The sequence below is a fragment of the Anopheles maculipalpis genome, chromosome 2RL (genome assembly GCF_943734695.1).
Source record: "Anopheles maculipalpis chromosome 2RL, idAnoMacuDA_375_x, whole genome shotgun sequence".
Lineage (NCBI taxonomy): Eukaryota > Metazoa > Arthropoda > Insecta > Diptera > Culicidae > Anopheles > Anopheles maculipalpis.
In genome coordinates, this window is record NC_064871.1 from 17,025,806 (window position 1) to 17,047,594 (window position 21,789).

Sequence of the window (21,789 nt, forward strand, 5' to 3'; positions counted from 1 at the left end):
CATGTTTAGGTTCTCCTTTTTTTTTAATCTCATCTGCCTGTACTTGGCCATCAAAAGTGCTCTCAGTGTAGAAGTTGATTCAAATGTAATACCGTGTAAAACAGAAACAGTTTACCATTGGAAGCTGAGCATAACTCTGGCTGGAATACTTTTCAGGATACAAAGTATGCCGACCTGCGGACAACAGGACGCGAGCCAGCGGATGGTGCATCAGATTCGGACAGCTCACTGCGACGGGACGATACGGGCGAAGGGCTAAACAAACGGGCTGCTGCCATGTGGTTCGGACCGCGTCTCGGCAAACGAACCATTGCAACGGATCTGCACGACGATCTGGTGGAAGAGTTCGACAGTGAACCGTTAGGCTATGCTGGTGAACCACCGCAAAAGTTGGCGGCCGAGCTCGTGCAGGGCGCACCGTACCTGGTGCTGCTGCTGACCGCAAAAGCTAGCAAACCACAGCCAGTATTCTTTCACACCACCTCGCCACGCCTCGGACGGCGTGATTCGGTTGGGGAAAATCATCAGCGGCCACCGTTTGCACCGCGGCTCGGACGAAATTTGCCCTTCTCGCCACGGCTAGGCCGAGCGTACAATGGTGGCTATCCGTTGCCGTTCCAGTTTGCGTACTGAAACACGATGCCAACAACAAGCAAAACAAAAAACCAACTGTGAACTTTGTGTCTGAGACTGTGTACCGGCGGTGGAGTTTATCGGTATTAATTGATTTAAAAAAAAAATCACAAACAAAAATGGCTGGAATCCGATAAACTCAACTGCTGGCAAAGAGCCAAATCGACCCAACGCAAACGAACTTCCGACGAAATGTAAATGCACGCTGTAATTGTAATAAAGTATTAGGACTCTCCAAACTCCAAACCAGTCTTCTCACCACATTTGGGCTTTCTCCGGGGTTTTGAATGCAGATCATGTTACGATCACCCTTGTCATTAGCTTAATTTAAATCAACAACAAACATTATCAGCCCTTTCGGAACATAAACCGGAGGCAACCAATTGCTAAATTATGTCTCATTATTCAATCACCAGATTCAACCGATTTGATGCACTAAATAACGGCCTATCCATCCTATTATGCACGATTAGTCAGCTCACAGTGAACCAAAACAGAAATCTTGTTGTAAACATAAAACAAGAAAAGTGAAAAAAACCCAAACCCTCAAATTAAAATATATTTGATTGTTCTAAATCACACCATATTGGCGGTTTCCGCATTGGTTCGCCGCACCGCCGGTGGTAGGTCTGAAGTCTTCTGGATGAATTCGCCAGATCACGCCAAACAAAGCATATCTTCTTGCACAAAGCACAATCCCCAGCAGCATTGTCATCGATCGATTGCAATTGGGCCGCTTGTGGTGTTGCGCTTTGTGACCGCTGGTCACAATTATAAACCATTCGATCGCGCCTTAAAAACTAATTTATGACCAACTGCTCCTGCTGCTGCTGCTGCTGCTGTTGCTGCCGGTAAGTATACAATCGGCAAACACAACCATAGTGAAAGGATCGTAACCGGTCATTTCGGTATGCGATCATTTAATTGATTTGATGCTTCATTGGCGCGCGCTTCATATCGTAAAATGTAAAACAGAACTAAAGCAATTTACCGTGTGCATCGGCAGAGTTGGAAAGCAGTAGAAGAAATAACAAACAAAAAAAATGAAAATGCGCCTAAAATTAGCCACTAGGTTAGGTTCTAGATTGGTTTAGGGAGAAGTTCTGCTAACGAGTAGTAATGCTTCTTATTGGCTTTGGCTTTACGACCTCTATACTAGGTCACGCCGGCTACCGATTGATTTACAAGGCGCCTGTTGATACTACGTTGTTGGAATTTCAAGTTCTCATTACGAAGAAACAGTCTTGGGATTTGAAACCCCGATCCTGGCGTGTGACGATCAACGCCGCTGTCGCTTTTCAGTAGTCGACGTTCCTTTGTGCTTTACATTGTCCAGTGCAGCTGTTTATTACCAACATCATCAACCCTTTCCAATTGATTAATATTTTCTTTAATTCAATTTCCAATCCAACTTGACATAAACAATCGCACTCGCCTGACAATGGTACCGCGCTTTGCATTTCCAATTAAATTTTTTCCATATTATTTTACTCACTCGAGCAACACCGGTGAACGGTTATTGTGTTTCTCTCCACTTACTAAATCGCAACAAGGCGCAGAACATAAAAATCTAACACAGTGACGCGGAAGGTGCGTTATAAAATTGCTCAACCATACCCAAAAACCGTGCCACGGTTAGGCTCTTCGACACTTGGACATCACATAGATCGAGATCGATGCGGGCCAGTTTCGTTCCCTATACCAATATTATGTGTCTTTGTTCTATCAGCCACGGTTACCTCCTCTCCCTTACCTTCACCATCCGAGAGGTCCATGCCATAACTTTATGGCACGCGCTGGTGCAACAGCAAAAACTGCAACCTGCAAACTGATGCCAGCCGAAGGGTGCATTTAAAGGTGCTTCGCGGTGATTAGCGCAATGGTCAGGGACATAATAAAAATGGAATCCTTAACAACCGGGACGCAACCATTCGAATATCGTACTGATCCGTTGGTGCTAAAATGAATACAACCACAAAAAAAAAAAAAAACAAAGGAGCCAAAGGTTGCCAGCTAGAGAGGCGAAAAAAGTGCACTATTTTCTTCACTTCCTTAAAGCATCAAACTGGTGAAGTGTGCACGGTTGCCGCTGGCTAATCTTGCCCACATTGACCCTGGATTTTAAATCCTGTACCACACCACAAAAACAAAGCTCCTTCGAGTAGGAACAGCACGACTAGTGCCAATGGACTGTATTAATCTACCGATCCTGTTGCGAAAACACAACAGAGAAAATAATGTCCAAGGCGGCCATTTTTTGTTAGCTACAATGTTAAACGATCATTTTGAATGATCCAATGAAAAATAAAAGAAAACCAAACAGCAAAATAATGAATAATAGTGAATTTGGGGGGGAAAAAACACCCAACGTGCAAATGGCACGCAAAGAATTTTGAAGGACTTTTTACTCCTTAAGCTTTTGTTGCCAAAAACAAAACCAAAACACACACACAACAACAACCAAAAAAAGCAATCCACTAAACTTGTTCCTCGCAAACCCCGGACAAGTCAATGTGAAAGGAATTAAGTCCTACTCCGAGGCATGGCGTATGCCGCTGTCAAAGTTATGCGATACCAAAAACAACTTTAGCCAGGGTCAGTATACAGCCCGATTGACTAAAGTTTAGTATAAATGCTTCAAAAGGCGCACCATGCACGCAGGAGAGCGCGAAACGGAACTTTTCACTCAATTAGCAAACAAACTTACCGTGCAAAAAACAAATGCTCTTTTCGGCAAACATTCCCAGTAAAGCCTTGTTCTTCTAACTTATCGTGAGCCAGTTCAACATCCTCCACTAATAGCGACACGCGCGATCAATCAAAATTCGATCGACTTCCTTTTTGCGCGCTCCATCCATCGAGCGTTCGCTGTCGGCCAAGGAAGCGGCCAGAATCTTGTTATCCTCAACCGATGCTAGCGTTGTCCCTCCGTTGTCCGAAAAACGGGTTTCCCAATCCGGACACGCAATGAAATTTATGGCTAGTAATAGTTTCATTTGTCCTCCCTGCCTCTCAATTGTCCCTGCCCTCCCTCTCTCCCCATCCGCACAAGGATTCTTGATCGGTGGGGTGGGGTGGCTCCGACAAAAAACTAGTGCGGCGCGTGCCCATGATTAACATTTTGACCATTACCTGGGTGGATTAATGGATCCGCGATCCGACCATTGCCGTGTGGCGTTCGCTTCCCATACTCCCCTCCCCTGGCCGGACAAGAGCGTGATTGTGTCAACCATTTGTGAAAAGTACTGCAATCAGCTGAAGTAAGGTAAGGTTAGTGCTCATCAGCACACATGAATGTTTTATACATTCTCGTGCAAATGATCGTAACGATCGATCATGCCCCGTGCGCTGTACACATTCCTATCAATGTTGCACTGTAGTGCTTTTCAATGGCTACCTTCACCGTTACAATGTTTTGCCATTGTTTTGAGGTGGGTTGTTCGCTGGGTGGATTGAAATTTGCTCCTTTTTTTTGCGTGCGCTACTACAACGCTAATTTATGTTCGTACGCCTGTCAGCAAGGCACGCTTCCGACGCCATGTAGGAAGGGGGGGCCGACTGTTTGGGCGACTTGCGATAGTGTTAGGCAGGTGTCATGCTTCCCAAAACTCTAACCACATTAAACGCCACAACTGGTTCGAACCGGATCGTTAAGATCGTAAGCAGTTGAGCCGTGTATGCGAAGATAGTAAGCAAAAAAATATATGTTGATGCCTTTATTCTGGAACGCACCAATCTTTGGGCTGGTTGATTGGCAACTATATGGGAGGAGATAAGTGCCTGAATTTAAGCACCATACCCGCTAGAAGAGAAAAAGGAATATTAAAATAAAAAACAATTAACGCATATATTAAACTACGTTTTAAAACAGGTTATTGCGGTGTACCTGGTCACGTTCTTTAGGAAAACAAAAGTGCCTTCAAACTACAAAGTAATAATAAGATTTTACGAGGAAACATGTCACTGTGAGAAACTCTTTAAGGTACCTTTTTTACGCGGATGCAATATAATTTTTAATGTTATATGGAGAATGCAAATGCAGTATCATCATGATTGATTATCCATCCATTTGCCAATGATAGATAGGAACATGCGAATAGGAGCGAGCCAACTCTTTCATTGCACAAGTGATGAGAATAAGTACTCTTATCTAAGAAATGATACACGCTTACTATTTACCCATTTGGATTAAATAATATATAATATAATATTGGTTTATTATCATTTTCCGTCTTTACATATGGGTCTTTTTTTTGAGTTACAGCTTGAAAGCTTTTCAGCGAAAGTTACTGTTGTTTGGAGATATTGTCCATCGGAGGTAATGTACACTTTGTAATTGGGTTCCTTTTTTTTTACTTTAACTAACGTAATTTTACCTTACTGACTAACTAACCTAACATTCAATTATTAACTAAGATTACTATGAAAAAATATCCTTAATATGGATGTGAGGTGAGTTTAGTCAATTATATCTAATTTTTTCATTTGAAATTGTTATTATGCCCTTCAAAGACAAGCTATTACTTTCACTATGGAAATTCACTAGACTTGTTCTAGAAGGAGCATTTAATAGCATTCGATGATCCCTATTCAAGGCGACCTGAATTTTATTTAGGTTAGTAATGGCACACGTTTGCCATACAGTTATTGCATATGTTGCTGACGAAAGAAAAATTTGTTTACAGATATTTAGTTTTTTAGCAATTATCATGACCTTCGATTTATAAGGGGGTAAAGATTTTTTGTCAAAACTGTAAACTTCCTAATCACATCATATATATATGGTCGCGGAATAATAGCTTTTTATCGAACAAAATCCCTAGGTACTTTACTCTCGATGACCATGGGATGGTGGAGTCGGCGTGTTTTAGGAAATGGGAACCTGGATTAATTAGATTTTGGCGCATTTTGTGTAGTAAGATCATTGCTTGCGTGTTGCCTTCATTTATCTTAATTTTCCACTTATTTTTCCACTCGCTAATTATGTTGAAGCTACGCTACGTAGAGCTGTGCAGTTCATCTAATGTTCTACCCTTTGCTGAGATCGCAAACATGTCGTCAGCGAACATGAACAACTGGATGCCGTTGGGAAGTAGAGGAACATCCGATACATAAAGCAGGTAAGGCATAGGACCGATGACCCGCTGGAACATTTGTCGTTTCTGAAGAAGTGGGTCCTAATGCTATACAGAATGTTCTGTGTTTCAGATAACTCTGCAGAAACTTGATGAGGTAAACTGTCAGTTTGAAACGCATCATCTTGTGAATAAGCCCATCATGCCATACGTTATCAAACGATTTTTCTACGTCGAGTATGACAACAGCAGTAGATATTTTGTCACGTTTGTTCTGCTTAATATTGTTTGCAAAGCGAAGAAGATGAGACTGCAAGGTCTGTAGCTGGATGCCAGCGTAGGGTCCTTATTTGGATTAAATTATTATTACAATTCTCTTGAGTTGCTTCATTATTAAACTCACTCTGAGGGAGTTGCTTGTCACCAGAATGCTCGATAAAAATTCAAGTGCTCCTGATAGCTGCATTTTTGAGAGGTCGATTCTCCCTTACGAGTTTCTTCGCATCAGCTGTGCATGACCCGCGCGGGTGGAGCATGTGGTATAAGGACGAAGTCAGAAGGATCTTACAGTTCATCTCGCTATAGGTTTCAGGCTAATGTGGAACCACTGTGCGAAAGGCAGGGCTGACTCCAAGGTTTGTAGCTGTAGCAAAGGATACCACGATATTGATCACATCCTCTGGACATGTGTGGAATTCAATGCGGGCTCGTAGCAGCCGTTTGGGCATCAGGAAGATTCCCGGCCAATACGCACGCAATTCTGTTGGATTTTACCAAAGAGATCGGAATCATCCACTGATCTCAACCCCTGCGCCCTTTCCTTTAGTAGCCCGCACTACAGCTGTTTAGTTCAGCCATTTTCTGTTATTTGTTCTTCATGTTTTATGTTTAATGTTTCCTGTATTATTCTTCTCAACTTCTCAACAATGGTGGTTGACCCAAAAACGAGCAAAAACTAGGTGTGAAACCTTTGGCATTGGTCTTGTTGCGGGTGGAATTGATGGGGCTGGTTGCATCGGAGACTCTCCGGTGGCTTCTCGATCCTTGCATTTGTGCCACCATCAGCTTTTCCGATAGCATCTTCGGAGCATCCAGTATATTGAAGGTATTGAGGGTTGAAGCTCGCCAGAAAGCATAAATAGCACAGAAGCTCGCCAGAAAGCCTATCAAGCCTGTTTGTCCACAAAAAAGAACATCATCTACGTCATTCTTCTAGAAACTGGCAGCAAGAAGAAGGGACGATCCAAAGGCAAAATCTACACCACACCGACCGAAGGTCACCCGGGGTAAGGTGCATTAAAATGGTGTGAAAAGGAAATATCTGAAAATAGCAAATATAGCAGTATTGGTATTAATTTCAGTGAACGAAAAAAAATCGTTAGAAAAATTTTATTCGCTCACTTCGCACGACACTAGATTATAATGATTTGTATTTATCCATTTTCTATCGTAAAACAACTGCTAGCCTCAACTTATCAACTAAGCTATCAAATAATAATAAATGCAAAAGTATCAATTAAACATGTGCTTAATGAAGCGATGATTCATTATAAAATGATCGCTTTACAGCTCCATTACTGCTAAACCCCTCCATCAATCAATCAGTATCTAAACACGAGCTTAAGCAAAGAACAAAATTCTTACAACAAACGAAACAAGTAGTGCCAGAACGGCTGCGGAATGAACTTTAATCCTTGAAACTGAGTGCCCTGCGTACATTTATAGTCAAATCAAAGCAAATGTTATGATATTGGTTACACGTCAGACCAATTGCGTAACGTACATTTTATTGCTACACGGTGATCTTAACAATTACAATTTAACGTCAGCCTACCGCTCCAAGGTGCATGGAGAGGCTTCATTCAAATTAAACCAACGTCAATCGGCGTTCATTTTTAATGCAGCTTTTATTTCTTACTGCTGTTGTAAAATCCATCTAAGGATAAGATATTTATTGCTGATAATTGCTTATTGGGTTTGATAAATTTATTTGCTATCGTTTTCCTATACTTATAGCACTATTAATGAAAGTGCACATAAATATATTTTTATAGTAATTTATAATTTAAAAAACTTTAAAGCGTACTACTTACAAGATAAGGACAACAAATGGCGATAAAACATAAAGTGCAAATGTTTGTCATACTTAGCCGCTGTTGCCTACGCTTAATGGAAATGTATTTTACCCAGCTGGTACGAGCTTGTCGTCAGATCACATGACTCTCAGCACCCATTCACAGACACTGCAGATCAATTGATTTCATCTGACAAAGGTAGTTTGTAACACCTTGTTCCCTTGATAGTGCCTAGATAAACTGCACTACTTCTGTTTTTGCGTCTACTTAAGCCTTTACTTTTATTCCATTACGTCCTGTCATAGAAGAGATTTCCTCTTATCAGTTAATTTATCTCATTAGTTAATAATAAATTTGTATTAGAAAATAGCCACGAGCTACCTCACTCTCAAATAGTACTGTTTTACATGAAGACCAAACCAACCCCAAACCGAAAAGATCGGCCGTTCCCCTCCTCGCGTCGATGAGTAGCATAGTATGGCCGTCAAGGTTGAGGCACCCATTTCGCCACACGCCGAACCTGAGTGCCCCAAACTGCAGAGATAGCTGATGCAGTGAAGGTAACGTAAGTGCGGCACTGTACTTGCAGTTTGAGTTTGAATGTGGCGCGAGCGACCTTGGACTGGACCGCAAATGTTCAGCCCGTTTCCCACTCGTAAAACTTCAGCCAGACGGGCATTCTTCATCCGCTAGGATAGGTTAGTTCCGGACGTAGGTTCCGCACGGTGTTCCCGCGCTAGCACAGGGAAGAGTAGGTAAGACGAGCGAAGCCGTGCAGGTGCAGGCGGTCACATTTTGTTGTCTTCTTCAAGCTATCGGGCGATGGGAGATTCATTTATCAACAGGTTTATTACGTCTACCTTCAGGTTGAATGGTGCAGTAATAAATAATAGGTTGACGGGAAATGCACTGCTTGGGCTAAGTACTTTTCCATTAGCATGCAGGGTGTTTTTATTTACTATTAATTGGCCGACGATTACTAAGCTAAGCAGTCAAAATACTTAACACGTTTGTTTATTTTCGTCGTCCAAATTGGTAAAAGAATCAACAGTTTTTCCCCCTTCAGGGTTCTTGGTCATAACGTAAAGATCAAGTATGCACCATTAATTGCTAACCGATAGCTGCTAATCGAGGGGAAATCCCTCTCAACGGTGACTATCAATTTAACAACGTGATTACTATAAGAACAGTAGCTAAGGTGATGTAATGCAAGTATAATCTGGAATAAAAAATAGCACAGTCAAAGATGCACAACTTATCAGCAAGCATGACCTATGTTTATATTTCGTGTGGAGCGTGATGCCATTTTTGAGATTGATTATTCAGCCAATACAAAAAAAAAGGACTGATAAGGTGTGCAACCCCAATAAAAAAGGCAAATGATTTGTAAAGTTAACGCAACAGAAAAGAATTGATAATTATTTACCTCATCAAAAATTTGGTTAGGCAAGGCATTACCACTCTAAAGCTTGGAACAAACGTCAAAATTTTCCTTGAAATAATAGAATAAATAAAATAGCTTTAAAAAATTACCTGTAGCCCATATTAAAATAAATATATCATTGATTACTGCCTAACACGTACTCCAATGGAAATTTCCCAACCTACTCGGGTTCTGACCGAGCACAGCGCTTCTAACTTTGTAACCAACCATCTGTCAGCCTCCAGGGAACCGCCGTGAAGGATTGCGAGAAGATGTGTAGGTGAGTATGCCAGCTTAACAGGCCTGTTGTACCCGCCGAATAGCTTGCCCCACCTGCTGGATCGCAGTAATGTTTCCACTGAGGTGTAAACGGGATCAGCATGCCAATCAACAACGCTCAACCACGGCTCCAGCCGTGATCGCACCAAGCTGTCCAATCGTTCGACCCGCCACTCAAGTGTGCCACGGAATCGATCCTGTCGCGCGGCAGGATTGTCCTGCCACCGATCCCGCAGTATCATACAATCAACTTTTCAAAAAATCGCTAATTATAACCGATAGGCATTCGGTTCGGTGTGCAGTGACACTCGCCCATGTTCCCACCCGCTTATGTCAAACGGTGGACAGAATTGGACTGTTATTAGAATATTCGAAATCTGCCCACCAACTGTCCGCACCGGTAACGCTCGTCCGATCGCGCGAAACACACACTGACGCTTCGGTCAAGTGTGAGCGCGCGCGAATCGTGTTGCACGACCGAGAAAAACCAGCTGGAAAAAAGCGCACTAGCGCTCTGCTCGAACGACGAAGCTTGGCAAAGGCTGAGAAATCTTAGTGTACACCTCATCGACACTCCAAAGACTTCTCCGCTCTACTCCTTGAACCACTCCCCCCCCCTCCCCCTTCCATCCTCCCTCATCTTCGGTCGATCAGTTCCTTTCATCCCTTCCATGGCGCATCGTTAGCGGTGCAATCGGCTCCCGAGCAAGCCTGCAACCACCACGCGACTGCGACGAAATCGTGCGAACCAGCACAGCGCATCAAAGCCAGGCGGCGGGTTGGGGCTGGCCTGCCGGTTGAAACCCCCGTATAAAAGCAATATGGAGCCGATTTCAGTCAATTAGTTCGTTTCGAAAACTACCAAACAGCAGTACGCGCTAGCTGCCGGCGCTGCCGTTGTGTGTCCGGTGTCCTTTTTTTTTGTGCGTGCGCGCGCCCGAACAGCCCCCCTTCGAATCTGTGCGACGTGGTTTGTGAAAAATCTACCCCTCAAAGAGCGTAGCCTCGTGTTTCAGTAGACGCATCCAACGTTTGTTTTGTACGGTCGGATTCGTGATTGGAACCATCATCGCCCGCAGATCTAAAGTGTGGAAGTGTTCGCGCGTGCCCGAAGAAAGGAAAAGGGAAACAAAATTGCCAAGGAAAAACGTTCTGCGAATGTTTGCCGGAAAGTTTTGAAACCATCGAACAGTACGAAACCAGCGGCAGTGGCAGTTTATGAGAGACAAAAAAAGTGACTTTGCCTAAACGAACATCAAAGCTTAGTTTTGGTTAGTTTTCGTGCTTACAAACAACGAACATTGTTTGGTGACGAGTGCTTGCCATCCCAGGCGTGCTAAAGCTTCCGAACCAAGTGGAACCAGTGAAATAAGGAAAAATTCATGTAAGTGCTTACAGTGCTTTCCACCCCTTTTGTTTCGTTTTTTTTTTAAGTGTTTTTTGGAGATGATTTAATACAAATTAGAATATGTTCCAATCCAATGTATTTATTGTTGTTGTTTAACAAGTGGTCAATCTTTTCCAGTTATTTTAGAAGTGTATTAGAAAAGCAGTAACGGAAATTGCTAAAAAAATAGTATTTTCTATGTTAATAACTATGTTTATTACATAGTCAAGCAATACCGAAAATACATTTCTTTACGTTGTTGAAAATCTATTCCAAAATTTAAATATAGTTAAATTGCCATTTGTAAATCCCAATCTATCTAGATCCATCCATTAGTAGCCACATGTAAGAGTTTATTTTAAATAAAGTTTAGGTTCTACATAAAAAAAACTTAGACGCAGTTTGAGTAATACAGAGTTTCAATCAATATAACAGAGCTTTTGTATTACTTTTAGGAATTTTTCAAATCGGTTGTAGAATATTGCAAGGTTCTTATAGTACTTTACAATCATATAATGGAACTTTCTTGTTAGAGGAGATTTGCTTCTCGACTGTGGAACTTTGCAATCTGCTGTGGATTTTCTGCCAAGCGTTAGGTCCTCTCCTGTGCTTATATCAACATGCTGTTTCATTAAAATTTGAACGGGTTTAACGCATAAAATTGTTGAAAATTGTTGTTGTTGTTCTAATTGCTGCTTCTTTAAACCAGTGTTAATCGCTAAATTCCACAATCGAGATGCAAATTTTCTCTCAGTGAATGCAAAAATTTTATTATAAGATTGCAAAGTTCGACAAGAATCTTCCAATAAGCCACTTTTCATTTGAAAAATTTCCCCAAGTCTTTGCCTGACAGGACCGAGGTTCAAATCCAGTCTGGACCGTTTCCCCTTAGTAGGGGCCACCTATCTAAACTTTACTCGTTAGTTCGTAAATTTCTCTAAGTGATTTTAGTTTTCCGTTAAACAGATGGATCGAAAACCCTGTAAATACAGCTCCTGAAGTTTTCTGCAATACAATTGGTTAAACAAACATGTGTGAAGCACAATTCAACACATATCCTACTGCTGTTTGTTGTACAATGGAACATAGTTCTCCATCAATCAGTGACAACTGGTCCACACCTGCGTGCATTAAAAAAAACGAATCAAACAAACAATTTGCTTGACTTTTACACAGAACAACTTGTTGACTAATGCATCTCACTCGATCTACTCGAACAAGTGTGAGGCCGGAGTAGAGGCAGTAAGGTGTGGGAATGTGTTGAAAGCTTCTTCTTTTTTTTCGCGTACTTTGTTTGCGTAAACAGCCCCTCCCCCTCCCCCTCCACGCGATCAATGGTTTGGCATTTGAATTTCAAAGCATTTTTTAATTGTTTAATTATCGATTGCCGGTGTGCCCACGATGCTCGGCGATCGCCGTAACGCAACGCGAGCAAACCCGCACGCGCCACACCACAACTCTAATGCCGGGCCGCGTGCGTAGCCGAGCAATGCGCGTGCTCTTTCAGGAAGTTCGCGTGCCAACGGGGTAAAGAACAACTACTTCCTTCCCAACGGTAACATCAAATTCTAACACCACCCTAGAACCTAGGGAATGGAATTTGGAGGCAAAACAACAGCAAACGGGTGATGGAGGCGCCATTGCATGCACCTCAAGCTGTACGAGGTGTGCGAAGATCGCATGGAAAACATTGCTGATGCATGTACATCAACATCAAACGCAGGAACTAAATTCTTCTCGCTGTTTAATGAACCGTACCGATCGATCGTGATGCTCCGGTTTTTACCCTTTCGGTGTGCGATCATCATAGAATGTTCCGATTCTGGTTGAAGGTAAATAAAAAAATCACGGCTATACGAGAGAAGGTTGAACACTTGTACCCGACCAGATTGGCCTCGACTCAAGAGTTGTAGCGTTTAATCAACAAAAAATGAACAACGAGTCGTCGAAGCGGTGATCCTTGCCGGGGCGAGCATAGTGCCGATACCGGTCCCGGTGCCCGAATGCTGCCAGAATGGCTGACGCAACATTCGCATCCTATTGCAAAGCGACCGGTACCGGGACGCGCCTAGGTACGCTCGGCGTGTAAAACCTTTGTTACCGCGCACGGGAACGATCCGTCCAATTCGTGTTGCCATTTATGTGCAACGAGCGCTGTGCAATGTTTTTCACCCCTTCCCATGGGCGGGCCCCATCATCATCATCGGCGGATCGTAGCACGGCCAGTCACGCAGTTCGCAATTACATTCTCATCGTTTTGCTTTCTTGCAGAGCGGCAGCAGAGAGTCCAGCTTTACAGGCGATAAAAAATGGCTTCTGACAAGCTGTACCTTGATCGCGTTGATATCGCTTTCAACCAGCAATCCCCTAAACCCCCAACGGACGCATTGAATTGTCTTCCAAAAGCGAAAGATTTGCATCGGTTTTGCGTTGAGAAAACGCGCAATGCAATCTTCGTCTCCATCATTCATCAACCGGGTAGAGATCACTTCCGCCTGAGACACCTCACACGATCGGTGAGGGTAGAGGGATCACGGATGAGGGGAAATGGGTGGCGGTGCGGGGTGGTTGTTCTGATCAGCTAATTGAATGTGGTAGGGTCAGGTCGTTGTGTTTTGCAACCCCCTGCGTGCCCTCGGATTCCCATTATAGTGACCCTACCAGCGTGATATGATCGCGATCGACAACGTTTAGAACGCGACGTTATGTGTTTAGCATTCCCTTCAGCACCACCCATCACACCCCCACCCCTCCCTTCAACGGGAACTTCATGTACGGGAATCTAAATAGCGAAATGCGCCATCTAGCATCTAGCGCTTTCACTTACACTTAGAACTTCAACGAGAGTGGATCTTTATCGTACATTTGCCATTGCTGCGAAGCCCGTGGGTAACCTGCCTATCCTAACAAAGTCCCATCCAATCGTAGACCGTGCCATAATTCGATCGGAACAGCTCGTTTACTAAGCAGTAGTGCGAAGGTGAGTACAGCTTGCGGGCATTATTGTGCAACCGAAAAATCTTACCAATATGGCGTTGGCACATCAGAAGACATGCCCCTTTTGCCTGCTTAACCTCCGGCAGTGATGAGTGAAGTGACAACACACTGCCAGCTCGGTACACCCGGTGTTGGTGGTGCTTTGGCGTAATTTACTACGCACACACACACACACGCCGCTTGACCACCTGACGAGCAAAAGTGGCCCATCCGAGCATCAGCGCACGCTGCACAGAAACGCAAGTGCTCTTGACCGGCATCAATTTCACTTTATTCCAATCAAAGGCATTCAACGTCGATCGGTTGCGCGTCGGGCAGTGTGTGTGTGTTGCAAGAATGTCTTAGAACCGTGTGCGGCACAAAAAAAAGCATAAAAGTACGGACTAAAATGTCGCGATCGCTGTCCGGAACACAGCGTGCGCTGGCCCCGGTGCTGGGATGAGTCGTTTAGGTCGGTTGTGGTGAGCGTACGCTCGTTACCAATATAACCGATGCTCAGCAACAATGTGCTTTATCGATCGGTGCTGCTTTGGATCGGAACCATCGAGAACCGGCGGACGTGACAATAAAACCTTCTGCAATTTTCGGTGTGTTCTCTGTGCTGCAGTGGGTCTCCTCGTACGGTGCGAGACCATGAACCGTCGCATCTTTCCTAGCCCAGCCCAGCGCGATCGAGTGCACTGTGATTAATGTGTGAACTTGCGGCACGGAGCGGCACGGCGACCAAGACCAATAATTTATTGAAGGGTTTTCCGCAAATCACCGCACAAGTGTCAGTGATTTTGTGCGTTGCACCCCGTTCGGTGCGCTGCATGAACCAGGACCGCGGACGTAGGCACTAAAATATGTGTAATTAAAAACTAATTGAACGCTTCTCGCTAAACGGCAGAAACCGGTGTGGCTGAATTGCGTAAACAAATGCACAGCCGGACACACGTTACACGTTTGTTCGATTTTTTTTCCGAGCCCCGTTACGGCTTACCCAAAAGAGACAAGAATATAAGCATAAATGGCATAAAGCAATAAGTTAAACAACAGTCCGCTCACTAAACTTAATCGCTAGACAAAGAACGGCTTTTACATGCTGCCACGCGCTCGCGTTCATCGCATCAAACGACACGACAAGCACTACAACTTCCTGCCAGGAGTATCGCGTTCAGAACGAACGAACTAGAACTGCGCTCAAAACTGTCCACCAAAACATGCACAGCCAGTGGCAGTGGCAGTGAAGGGGAACAATAATTCTGCAAGAAATTGGTTAAAATTCCAAAACTCTAGCCCCAGGGCGGGCTGCAGCACGATATGGATTAGCAGCTCCGGTGCTGAGGTCTTTACAATTTTTAAGCGTAAATGATTCAGCTACATTCCGCCGACCGGGTATATGATATACTTCACTTCCGCGATCGCTTAGCAGTGTGAGCTCTCTACCCTTCAGTAGGACCCACCGTGATAGGCATCTTTGAGCAAAATCCTGCACCTTGCACCCTCCTATAGACGGATTTGATACATTCGCGGCAGTTGTACAAATGCGTCGAAACGGCTTTATCTGGTTCCTATCCTTTGTTGACACATCGAGACACTCCTGATCGCCGCCGCTTGAGATCCGTCCATCAAATCACACGATCTCGGGTGTACGTGTCCTTGTGGTCCGGCACGATACAATATATTCAAAAACTAGTGCTCCAAGCAACAAAACAACATGCTTGACATCAGATCGGTGGTGCGTGTGAGTTTGATTGAGTGAGTGCCCGCCGCAAAAGCACATCGCGAGCCAGTTGATCTACGAGCTCTGACCTGTCTCACCTGATAAAACAAACTCGATACTCAAATATTGAACAACTCTATCCACACGCACATACACGCGTTGTTTGCCAGCAAGCATAAGATTTGACGGAGTTGTTGTCGGTTTGTTTTTGCGGTGAAACCCCTGGGTAATGTGAAAGATGTGTTTAGGTGCAAGATAATTGCCGCATACACATCACCCTTACTAATGGAATAACCCAGATTCCTTGTGCACAAACGCAACAAGTATGCCACCGGAAATACCGTGCTCTGTTGTGAATGGGAAGAGAATTTTAAAAACACATCAACGTCACAAAACTCACCAAACAAACGGATAATGATCCGCTATTGGAAGGAATGCAACAGGGCTACACTTATTCTCAATCACAGGAAGAGTCACATGCGCGCGCGTCACCGCATATGCTAATATAGTCTCATTTAAAAATGGAGGGAAAAGAATACGCTCGGTGATTCCCCAGCTGCTTACTCCCTTGTACGGTGTGAGTAAGCACCGGATAATCTTGGGTGTTTTGGTATGCAGAATACGTTGAGCAAATCTCTAGTCTAGGTGTTGCTCCAACTGTCCGGCTGTACTCGCGTCAGCTAAACACGTGCTCCAGAGGGTTTGACCCAGCGAGCAGGTTTGCATGCAGTTTGCTGCAATTCTAAACGACAAACACAGCTGATCGAGCCACCTCCCAAGTACATGAAACCCAACCCAACCACCACCCCCCCGCACAGTGAGGTGGTTTGATTAATTGAATATTTGTTTTTGCTTCCCTCCACGATCACGATCTCTATTGCGGTGTTTCAGGTCGTAGCGGAACACACCTGAGCCCAAGCAAGATTGGCGCAACTTTCCCAGCTGTTCGTGCAGCTTCCTCGCACACTGGCTGGAAAGAGCGTATAATTGAATTCCACCAACGCCCGGTACATCTGGCATGTTTGCTTTTGCATAGCCAACTACACAGCGCCATTCAGTAAAACGGCATCAATCAGTTAGGCCCGCTCGCAGCGGTACACGCCACGATGACGAAGATTGCATAATTTATCGATCGATTAATTTATGCTTTTTTGCTGCTCCCGCGCGGGGTATGATCACTGTTTTGACCCGGTACCATCATCCGATTGCGATGTTTATCAAGCGTCCATATACGATGCGCATGATTTGTAAAGGTAATTAGCCATTGTTTTGTTGTGCCATTTCCGCATAAAGAGCAAAAGAGTAACAGCAACAACAACAAAAATGCCACTTTCCCACCCTTATTCATTCGTTCGCTCGTCACCGCCAAAAGTGACCGGGCAGGTGTTAATATCAGAACAGTACCTGAACGAAATCCATTAGAAGAACGTTTGCCCTATGCTTTGCGCCAGCTCGTACAGCAAGACGCCGGGCAAACAAATTAGATGAAGATGTTAGCGGGTAATTGTTTCCGACCAGCGCCGTTGAGCCCGCGCCCGAGCTGGCTTCAGTTGCCGTGCGTCAAACGATGCACACACACGCACACCTTTGGCGCAATTAAATCATTAGATGGTAGTTGGAAGTGAAGCTTTCAGCAGCAACTAATTACCATGCTGTTAGTAAGAACGCGACGCTCCTTCCGAGTCGAAACGGATGAAGGTGTGAACCAGCTTGCCCAATAACACCACAACAACAGAGCAAAAAAAGGTATCCTCTTACTACTTTGCCAAGTTGAATAATCATCCAGCCGTGGACCCTTAAGTCAGGCGGGCACGCGACCGAAACCACCCGTCTTTAGGCAGGGTTGATGGAATCGTGCGTAAATTGGAGCAGACAGCACAACCAAGGATTCGGTTGTGAATGTCAAGGGCAGCCCACCGAGTGATGTCCTTCTGGTGGATATTTTTGAAAGTTGTTGTCCCGATGTATCCAATTTCGCACCCGTTTAACGGGGGTAGGACAGGAAGGACACTCCAGCAGCATCACCGGACCGGAAAACGGAGTAGGTTCGGTTCGGCAAACTATGACAGCTTGTCATATATACATTTGCCAAGCACGTTGAGGAATTTAAATTTTACAATGGACACGCTTCCCTTATGCAATGGCACCAGCCGCTTTACCACCCTTTTTTATCTCGTTTGTAAGCATCTTAGATGTATGACGAACGATACAACCGCAACCGATTCACACGCGTATCCGGACCGGATCGGCTCCAAGGACTTGTGCGATGCGTTGGACACGAGCCCACGAAGGATTAGCGATTTTTTTTTCTCGCCTCATTCACCGCTAAAGCTTAAGGCGCGCGACGAGCCTGGAAACTGGAAACTAATAAGAAGCAAACAAATGCAAAAAAAATTGTATTAAACTATTTCGCACACCCTTCGGCGGTGGCACGTGCTCACACGGGTTGGAAAATGAATAATTCATCGATCATAACACCCGTAATTGATTTATTTTTGCTGCAGGCTGATCATGCCACTAAATGGTAAGGTAAGGTGGAAAGGTATGCGCACGCCACTCGGTCTTATGCTTAGATCGGTTAAGGTTTCAGGGGCTCAAGATCAAAGGGGATTTGTTGGTGTTTTTTCGTTGCATTGACCACCAGAGGCGAACCAACTTTAGAAGCCATTTGATCTAGATGTGTGGAAAACCTGTTTGCTATTCGTGGTGCCGTTGAAGCATCTCATTCTAATCCTCTAAAAAACTTAATCGATAAATTTTTCCAGCTTGACTAATTGACCGGTTTAACCATATTCCACAAGGGGTCAATTTTCTTAGGGGAGTTGTCTGTAAAATCAAACTCATTTTTCCAGCGCGGTAATAAAGGTATTCAGCGTGTCAGATTCCTTACACATCACTTGTGATGGCAATAGAAAGCATCCTGGAAAATGCCATCTACCGATCAAATGATCAGTATCCGACCGTACGGCATGTATCATGGCATTGCAAAACTCGCAACAAAAAAAGGCACGCGGCATACTCCAAAAGCCCCGTCAAGCCGGAATCGTTAAAAATCAAATCACACTCGTGGCATGTTGTTGCTGGATCGTAATTTTTCAATAAAGCAATTGGAAGCAATTTCCAACACCCCGTTTCTGGCCCCGTCTGGGACCATCAGGTTCCATTTTCTGCACATCGTTAATTGAATTACCAACAAATTGGACTGTGTGCCGCGGCTTAGCGTAGCTATTTTTCATCTAGAACAAATGTGTGCCAGCGTGCTTGCGGTTAAGCGAGAAAAAAAAACACCTTGGCATGTCCTCGACGCACCATCCAACATCCTTTGGCTTCATCATAGCTTTTGGCCTCGATCATCTGCTGATCAGCTCTTCCGAATGACGCAACACTGCTTAAACTATGCTGCTGATGTGGCATAGATACGCATGTTTGTGTGTGTGTGTCCATCCATCATACCATGCGGATCGGCCCCATGTCGATTCCCTTGTTTGCATACGGCATGATCAAGTCGGATGAACGCAAACAATTGTTAATTAAAATTTCCTGCCATTATTTTTAAACCGATCAGCAATGGGGAGGGGAATGCAACGGGAAGGTACTACCCTGTTATGCCATTTGTGTGATTCCAAATTTGCAATATTTTTTTCTATGTTCCACGGTCACAGCCGCATCGTGGTTGCGCAAGCACAATTTAGTTAAATTACCAGACGCTTTAATTAGATCATGTGTGCTATGTACATGCAGCCCGAAACTAATAGGCAATCGACCAAATTTAATTAACAACCATTCGCTCATTGAAGCCATCAATCAGCCAGACGAGCAAACGAGCTCGGATTCTAGGGTTTAAAATAACTGCATAATTAAAAATTCGAACAGGAAGACCAAGTAGCACTTATATCCTTTGGTGCGATCATCCAATTTCAGTGCGTCTTTACATACTGTAAACTAGTAAAATAGATCGATCTTTCAACCGGAACGATCAAAACTGACATTGACATGACAGTTGTAAACTTAGTATGATGCTGTTCTGTTTACACGGAATGAACTCTGCTCAAGGTGTCAAATTACGTTCATTCCTTCCAAGGATATTCTCGTAGCGAGAGCCTTCAAAGCCAATGCCTTCAAAAATCCCTCGTACAGTCTTTTTCTTTTGTTTTTCATATTAAATAGCTATAATATATACGGCAATAATCACGCTGCTATCTGGAATGTTGGCTAAAAATATTCGCTCAAACCTGTTTGACGAAAAAACCTTGAACGTATGCGCTCTCTGTGCACGGGAAGCGGGAGTTTACAGCTGCATCTTAAAATAAGCATCCCCTTTTACCAGTGCGAGATCGCTCTGTTCCGGAAATATCACACACACGATTTCACGCGCGAGTTCCTGCCGGACAAGGACACGCAGGTAGAGATCTAAAAATAAACCATTAACAGGAACGTCGCTGCACGCACGCGTAACTGGCGCGAGCGAACCGATTTAGGATGTAACAGTTCCGAAAGGAAGATGTCCTTCGATACACCCGACATGCGCTGAACAGGGCAGTCGTTAAACGTGCCCCGACTTTAACAGCAAGTTCCGATTGATCGATGCTGCGTTACCGGATTATCGATCCGTTCTTCTCTTCCCACACAACTTTTATGGTGATGACTTTACTCGACTTCCAACAATTAACGACGACAAAACCGGTGCGATCGGTGCGCGACAGTGCACTTGTGTGTGCGAAAGGTGCTACTCTCTGGGGTATTGTTGAGGCTTGCACAGCTTTTTTTGCGGGGAAACAGTGGGAAACGGTAGCAGTGCCGGAAGAGGAATTCGATTCACTTCCATCTTAAGCAATCTTTATATTATCTTAAAAGCGGTACGAGTCGCTGCACCGGAGTCAGTACATCTGTAAACGCAGGAGCTTTAATTTTTGTACAATAATTGTCAAATCACACCTCAAGGATAGTGAGGAGAATGGCACACGCGAGCAGACTTTGAAAGTGGACGAGCAAATTGAAGGGAATGTTGTACTTGAAGATCAGTACTATTCGTCTTTGAAGATATGCTTATTTGCTAGGAAGGAGAGCCTTAATCGATCACCGTGGAACGACGTCCGGATACTGGATACATACAGCAGCATAAGAACCAACGCACGTCTTATTGTTTATAGTTGACATCTGTAACGTACTAGAGCTACCGTAAGAATTGCTTGTCCCTGTCCCTGCTCGCTTATGCCCTTGCCGATCTTAATGCAAGCTACAATGATAATAAAGAAAAGGCAGCTTATAAGGGTGAGGGGCCGAGTGGTAAGGTATGCCAATTTGAGGACCCAGGACCGAGGGTGTGTTATTGTAGTGCTTTTTCGATTTTGTTTTGATGTGTGTCTTTTTTTTTTTTTGAGTGTTTTCGTTTTTGTCGACCACGATCAAAGATCAGCAAACCGTCCGTTTTGTGGCCTTCGCGTCCTTGAATCGTGAGACGGATCGTCACTTTCAAGTTCGCATCGCACCCGTTCCCGCCCAGATAAATTCGACTGTTTCGCATCGACAGTGGTGGCGAGGAACAACAGCCAACATTCACCATCAGTCTTGGCGTACGAATGCCCAGGGTTCGACCCAACAAAAACCGGTGTAACCGACACAAACGAAGTTAGCAAAACTCTATGCAAGAGGGGACTAAAACACGAGACTCCAAAAAAAAAAAAAAGAAACACTCACACACGCCTTTGCAATGCCTTGCCTTGAGGGAGGTTGCCTGCATTACATCAAAACGGGTGGCCGCCGAACGGGGTGCCGAAAGTGTATCACTTCATCAGGCGCGTGCCGATGCGAACGGGGCTAAATAAATCGTAACACGGATTTACCTTATTACTGTTGCGCACAGTGCTGACTTTATACTTCCCACCGTCAACCGTGCGACCGGACGTAGTGGAAAGGTGGTGGACCACACCACCATAAAAAAAAGAAGCCGACGATGGACTCGGAACCAGTTGGTGGCACGCGCAGCGAATAAAATTATCGATAAATTTAAACGATCCCATGGGTATAGCCGCATTGCTAGCGAGGGATAAGGCGTGTTAAGCCGATTGAAATATAACCTTTTCAACGCGATCGCGACCTGAGATGTCGTGAAGAAATGATCGCATTGCATAATAAAGTACTGCACGACACCTTAATGCTACTGGTTAATCGAATCCAATCAATGCTAGGCTATTGCCTATTAGCACCATTTACTG

At 44.3% G+C, this 21,789-nt stretch overlaps 1 protein-coding gene across 1 annotated transcript; it reads left to right on the plus strand.

The window, feature by feature from the left end:
• The first annotated feature begins 1 nt into the window (after nucleotide 1).
• LOC126559206 (PBAN-type neuropeptides) lies at nucleotides 2-633 on the plus strand. Its single transcript, XM_050215330.1, has 2 exons — nucleotides 2-85; nucleotides 157-633. Exons 1-2 carry the CDS (start codon nucleotides 2-4, stop codon nucleotides 631-633), a joined length of 561 nt encoding a protein of 186 aa, XP_050071287.1.
• Nucleotides 634-21,789: the final 21,156 nt, after the last annotated feature.

Coding starts and splice junctions, on each gene's coding strand:
- LOC126559206 (XM_050215330.1), top strand. CDS start 2: ATGTTTAGGTTCTCCTTTTTTTTTAATCTCATCTGCCTGTACTTGGCC. Junction 86..156: donor GTGTAGAAGTTGATTCAAAT/GTAATACCGTGT, acceptor AATACTTTTCAG/GATACAAAGTATGCCGACCT.